Source organism: Amblyomma maculatum, chromosome 11, assembly GCF_055883805.1.
Source record: "Amblyomma maculatum isolate TAMU_Amacu chromosome 11, ASM5588380v1, whole genome shotgun sequence".
Lineage (NCBI taxonomy): Eukaryota > Metazoa > Arthropoda > Arachnida > Ixodida > Ixodidae > Amblyomma > Amblyomma maculatum.
Genome location: NC_139354.1, coordinates 10,281,701 through 10,288,362, shown reverse-complemented (window position 1 = coordinate 10,288,362; position 6,662 = coordinate 10,281,701). Strand labels below are relative to the sequence as shown.

General features: G+C 45.4%; 1 protein-coding gene across 5 annotated transcripts; it reads left to right on the top strand.

Annotated features, from left to right (window-relative positions):
* Positions 1-351: 351 nt before the first annotated feature.
* LOC146172838 (uncharacterized) lies at positions 352-6,075 on the top strand. Of its 5 annotated transcripts, none has more exons than XR_014702298.1 (4): positions 352-847; positions 1,011-1,428; positions 3,242-3,559; positions 5,940-6,075. XR_014702298.1 is itself a non-coding variant. In XM_084585042.1 (3 exons), exons 1-2 carry the CDS (start codon positions 519-521, stop codon positions 1,420-1,422), a joined length of 792 nt encoding a protein of 263 aa, XP_084441168.1. In that variant the 5' UTR covers positions 352-518; the 3' UTR covers positions 1,423-1,428; positions 5,940-6,075. The 5 variants fall into 5 exon arrangements, 1 of the variants encoding a protein (XP_084441168.1); XR_014702295.1 differs by having other exon boundaries at positions 960-1,428; XR_014702297.1 differs by having other exon boundaries at positions 960-1,428; positions 3,242-3,425; positions 5,940-6,074.
* The last annotated feature ends 587 nt before the right edge of the window (positions 6,076-6,662 follow it).

The following is a 6,662-nucleotide window of genomic DNA, read 5'->3' as shown; positions in this document are numbered from 1 at the left end:
ACAGGTCACACAGACAACTGTAACTTAAAAGAAAATGAAGACTCTCACACAGAGAAGTCACTTTACAGGTCCTTACTTTCCTACCGAGCGTTTCAGTTAAAGCCTAGGGGGTGTAAATACGTGCTGTGCACGGAGCCTCAATCTTGACTGTCGAACATGGTCCGAGGACCGCTTTTTGATACCAGACATCAACAAAGACGCCAGGGCGGTCCCTTAGGTGATCCGCTTCGAAAATGAAGCTGCCAATCAAATTATTTAAAAACATGCCACAACCCCCGTGGGTTGGGAATAATCTTGGACCCAGGTCCTTAATTACGCCAAATAAAAATACAACATTAAAGGGCCCATGAAAAGCTTGAAGCCGTGCTTAAGAAAGGCGCACGAGCGGTCGGCGTGCCTTCACTAGTCAGCAAAGCGCAAAAAAATTTTAGGCTAACATCTTTAATAGCGCAGATATTCCATATTAAAAATGACGCTCCTCCTCTCCCGTCACTGTAGCCCTCAACTCATACACGCCGATGCGCCGGCCAAAAAAAAAAGAAAATGTCCGGGCCGACGCCCCGCCCATAATGCGTCACGAAGTGACGCCACCGACTCTCGGTTTGTTTACTTCCGGTAGTGCTCCGATTTCTTCCCCTTCGTGTTTGCGGCGGTTCGCGTGTCGGTCGCCATGGATCGCATGGATCCCGAGCTCGAAGCGAGGCCTGCGTGAAGCCGCTGCCGAGCTGGACTTTGATCCATATGATTATACTCCGTTTCGTGATCCGCTAGACAGCGACGACAGCAGCACGCCATCGACTGGCCCTTCTGAACCACCCGCTGGCAACGGAGACGACGGCCTACCATGGTGCGTTCCGTGGCGCACTCGCCACTGCACATAAGTTATTACAACTTTCTTACTTCACGAAATGCCGTTTCGTGTTTGCTTCGCGGCCTTTTCACATTTTACTTATGCGCAGGTGCCGCTGCGAAAGCATGCCCACACCTGAAGAAGATGTGTGCTGCCGCAGCATGCCGGAGGTGCTGGTGGTGTGCCAGCAGGACGGCGGCTGCATTACGATCCACCCAGCGTTCCAAAGCGTGTGCCTAACGCCCGAAGTCCTTCGGGCTGTGCACATTGCACTAGAGGAGGAGGGAGCGAACATCGATGGAGACGGAGATGTAAACAAGCAGGTAGTGCGGAAGCGTCAGGTGACAGATTCGCATTATTATTTTTTTTTTTTGTGTGTGTATGATCCGTTTACTGTAAAGCGTGGTATTTTCAGGCAGCACCGCTTCATAGCCTACCACTTGTTTACCATGTGGATTTGGGGCAAGCTGGGCGAAGGCAACAGGGTGGTCCTGCCAGCCTGCGTCGTTTGCCGGGTTCGGCGTGAATTGCCGTCGGCGAGCTACGTGGGATTCAGGCACCCTCCCCTTTAATCTCAGGTGATTGTCGCTTCACTGCATGCTGTATTCTAAACTTTATCACGTGTGCCAGGCGCACTGCTTCGAGTGGTGCATGGAAGTGCGTTTATTTTTAAGGTGGAAAAATAGAGAATGCTATTTTATGAACGCCAAGTTATACACTGCGTCAAGTGTCTATTTTGTGGCACTGTTTAAGAACAGACTTCTCATTCCTCTAAAGTGCCAGAACTTGTAGATATCTAAGCAAGAAAGGTGTAGAACTGATAGTAAGTGAAATATAAAGCCTGGGAAGAAAATTCAAATCCTAGTAAAAAAAAGATACACATCCAAAAACAATCCAGAATGGAGGACAATGCTGAGCATCGCCAAGTCTGCTTGAGCACATGCTTCCAAGCATCTACCATAAACATTCATTTATTTGGAATGGAATTTTATAGAAAAAAAAAATTAAACTCGAAACACAGAATGCTTGTGCCGAGGCAGCACAAGCATTCTGTGTTTTGATTGATACCGAGTGTGTGAGTGCTCAATACTGACACAATGAAATGAGTGCTTGAAGGTTTGTTTATTAATACTCCTAGCCGTGAATACATGGCAACAGATCGCAGAATACATCCATTCCAGCAGTGGAGTAATACAGGTGAAGCACAGATCAAACCACAACTCTTGTTCCTGCATTTGCTGATCTGAATTATTAATTTGAATTTATTTACAGTCTAATATGCTTGCAGAGTGTTACATTTCTTATCTCCAAGCTGCAGTAATAGCTGGTCCCTTTCAGGTGTGTTTGCCAAAGTGTAGGGCCAGCACTGCATATTTTCAAAACGTTGTGCAGGTTCAACCGTCCTTGAACCAAATTTCATGAGCGTTAGCCATTGGCAGCAGTCACAGTTGCTGCTGCCACTTCGATCTTGGCTCGCTTGCACTCTTGCTCAGCTTTTTGGCAATGGGCTAGTCTGGCTTCTCTTTGTTCAATGGTCTCGGCAGGCTGTCTGGCATGGTTGCAACCTCCGTCTATAGTGAGGTGGCGTATGTGCATGGTGTATTTCCGTAAGTTTAATGAAGGAGAAGGAGTAGATGAAACATTAAGACGATGATCATTGTAGCGCACGAAAATGTCTTGCAATTAGAAATTGATAGAGGCGATGTTTACTGTACAGTGCGAGAGGGTGTTGTAGTTTTACTATGAGGTGTGATAGGTTGTGGCAATAGCATAGTGCTCTCATGTCTAAGCTATAAAGATGACATTGTTTGCTGCACAGCGTGAGAGTTCAAAGTCAACATTGCATTCACTTTGAGGTTTGTGCACGGGAGAAGTAGAGCGAATGCTCTAAAAGCCTTATATTAGCTGTCTCGGCTATCACCAGCTGTCATGCCTGGACATAATCCCCTATTTCTTGATTATCAGCTGTATCTAACTGTGTATTACATCGCTCTCCTTTCACAGTGAATATATGTACACAAATTCTGCCAGCTAAGGTAGCCACTGCTTCTCATTTTGTGGCCTGTACCGCAGGAATCACTTAGTTGGGCTGGGAGACCTTGTCATTGCCTGTTCTAATATTGATCCCTCTGGCATTTTATAGAGCGAGGAGCTTCTTTCATGATTCATTCATTTGGCACTGTTGATAAGGATGTTTTTAACTTGTTCTCTTGCAATTTCTGGGGCCTGAACTTTGTCGACAGCTTGGCTTGTTATCTTGCTTCCTTGAGATCTGTGAATATGTTTCTAGTTTTTACTGTCGCTTTTCTATCCGCATATCTCCTCTTCTGTGGCTTCTTTTCATGGTCGCTTTTTCCAGTGTTGGTGTTTACATTTTATTCATCTGTGCAGGATAGTCAAAGGAAAACGAAAGGCAGTATAGAACAGAGCACCAGATAGAAGGAACAGAACTGAAGAATTTACAGCTTTGCAGAAAAAGACCACGATGAAATTTGCAAGGAGAGAAGAAGGGAGCACTTATCCAAGGGGAAGAGGTCACCTGCCTTGGGGCAGAGCATTCCGACCAGTTACGTGGGTGTGTGATGGTGGGCTGTCGGCTTTGACGGTTCCAAGCGGCCTCCACTGGCTTCTGCTTTGGTTATGTGGGCTGAGGCATTCCCCGTCTACGGTACGAGCAATGCACTTTGCAACACACTCTCATGCTGTGCAGTAAGCATCATTCTCTTCATCTAGTTCAAACTACAGCGGCAAACATTGTGATCTTCATGAAGTACCATCTGCACCACTCCTTCATTTAACCTGGGTAAATATGGCATACACGTACGCCATCTGGATGAGTGCGGCCGAGGTTTGCTAGCGTAATGTCGGACCAATTTAAGCAGTGTGACATAATTCGCAGTGCTTTCACATTACTGCACCTAAGCAGAATTGAGTGCACTCATGCAATTTCTTTGGGGGGGGGGGGGGGGGAGGGAGCAGTTCTTTTCACTGAACTAGAGTGTGCAGGTTGTGCCACAAATTTTTCTCAAAGTTGGCAAATCCCATGAATCCTTGCAGCTCATTGACCTTTTTGTAATTTTTTAGCATATGTAATACCTTTCCTGCAGTTTTGGTCTGTTCTATATTGTCACAAACCCCGCCTTAACGATTAACAGAGGCGCGGGACCCCTTTACGGTTACCCGTCGTCCCTCTATGAGGTTTGAGAACACAGTTAAAAGATAGGCCGGTCGACCAGTGAAGTGCGTGTGTTGGTGTGTGATCAAGGAATAAATTTATGCGTCACTTTTTTAACACACAATGGGAACATATATAGGTAGTAGTCCAAATTACACTGCATAAAAAAATTAATAAAACACCAGGACATGATAGTAACAAAAAACGACTCAATAAATGACAAGAGAAAAAACCGACAATGAACAAACGCTGCGATAAAGAAGACTATAAAATAACAAAACAAGTATTCCAGAGATAGTAAGTAAGCGCGAGAGTTACACAAAAACACAGCGTAAAATACTAAGCCAGGTCAAGGTTTAAACAAAGGCAAAGCGAATATTCAATTAACAAAATACTAAGCCAGGTCAAAGTTTAAACAAAGGCAAAAAGAATATTAATTAACCGACAGTCTGTAGCAAAACGGATTCTCACAGCCTTCTTATCTAATGAGGTATCGTAATCGCAAAGTTGGTCGGTAGCGGCGGCCGTACAGGGAGTGGGGACGACAAGTTGGTCGTGGGCTCGGTGAAAAAAACAAGACACTTTCCTGGAGCAAGCAGCCACGAGAGTAAACTTTTTTGTATAGCAGGCCATCACATAGGCATAGGCAAAACTGGCTGTTCGAGGTTGGGCCTTGAGCAGCAGCTAAGAACGACTCCAGATGCTGATCGGTGTGTTCCTCGGTTGAAAAGGTATGAGTATTTGGAAATCTCTGAGATAAAGCAGTGACGTAATGATCAAAGTTGTCCGCGTCGCATTCCGTCGTGGCAGGTGGCAACCAGGAAAGGCAGTCTCCATCTGCGTGCCGTCGGCCACTTTTGTATGAAATGCTGTAGTCGTATTCTTGCAAGCGAAGTGCCCAGCGGGCTAGGCGACTAGACGGATCACAGAGATTGAGTAGCCAGCATAGGGAATGGTGATCGGTTACTACTACGAAAGGCTCTCCGTACAGGTAGCAGCGAAACCGCTGCACAGTGAAAACAACCGCGAGACATTCCTGCTCGGTGATAGTGTAGTTGTGCTCAGTCTTGCTTAGAGTCCGACTGGCATAAGCAATCACATGTTCACAGTCGTCATAGCTCTAAACGAGGACAGCACTGAGGCCTATGCCACTTGCGTCCGTGTGCACTGAAGTTGGAGCAGAAGGGTTGAAATGCCGTAAGATAGGATGTGATGTTAGGAGGAACCTCAGTTGTCGGAAAGGACTAGTCGCATTACCTCACCGACTTCAACTTGTGCAGTGTGCAAAATGGCTCCATTCTGCACAGCTAGTACACTGCAAGTCATGTACTTTGCGCTGTAGCCTGGCGAGTCACAGCGATCATCCCCTGCCAGGTCTGTTGTTGTCCCTACAAGCTCACTAGCAAGTTCTGCTTGCCTTTGCTGAAAAAGCTGCAAAGAAGGAGATGTTCAATTTAGAGGCTACAAACTTGCAGTCATGTGGTTGCCTTAATGCATATTAGGATGAGGGGGGCAGGTTTCAAATGCTGCATTGCTTTTCACTTTTCTCACAGCACATTTACTAAAAAAAAAATTGCAAAAATTATGCCTTCAGTACTAGAGCATGCAGCTGGTCTATTAAACATGTAGCCAAAGGCAACAGAGATGTGCAGTAGCAGGTGCATTGCACTGCAATGCCTCCGCTGTTGCATATATGCTGCATTTTATATGTTTTATATGTTGCATTGTAGCTTCAAGTTGTTGTCATGAAAGGATGCGACATCTAGTTATCGAGTTAATGACATATACTTTGACTTGAATGTTGTATGAGAGATATCCTTATTGTCAAACCTCATTTCTGGCAGGTAGCAAGTATGCCCGTTGGTAGTTGTAGTTGGTCCTCTCTGTGATGCCTTGCACCCCAATGGATTGCAGGAACCGAAGAACTGAAGCTATACCGCAGCCAGAGAACAAGATGCCTGCAGCCAGGAGGACATTTCTTGCTGCCTTTCCTTCAACCAGTGGTTGGCTTTTCCAGAGGAAAGAATGCTGCAGTGAGCATGTCCCCTTCACAGTCACAAGGCTTCCCGCTATGCTAAAGTAAAGGGTTCTTGTTTGCCCGCACATTGTTCAGGTCTCAAGAAGCTGCCGCAGGCAACCCTCGAACACAAGGAATTTTCGCTCTTTGTAGAGGGGTTCCTCAATCGCTGACTAGGCCATTTCATCCTGATGGTCGCTGAAAAAGAAGTGCAGTGATGTCAGCGATTGGTGCCATGTGATTGTTAATATTATGAACTAATACGTAGTAGCCGTGGATATTCATCTCGGAATGTCTTGGCTGTAAAATGTGCTAAATAAAGCTGCTGTCAAAGTTTATAGTAGGTATGCATTTTTTTTTCATTCTATCAACAGGGAACAGAAAAATGCCATGGCAAATTAGGTACACTTTAGGGCTACGCAACCTATATTTTTTTCACAACAGAATCAAATATCCTTGTGCATCTTAGTGACTTGTTCAAATATTTGTGCAAAATTAAACTTCAAAGTGCATGTGATGGCTCCGTAGTAGCTCTAAAGACAGCACTAATGTACACTAGGCAGACACAGCATGACCATATTATGTAAGGAAAAATTGCCCTTTTGCTACCTGACGCAACT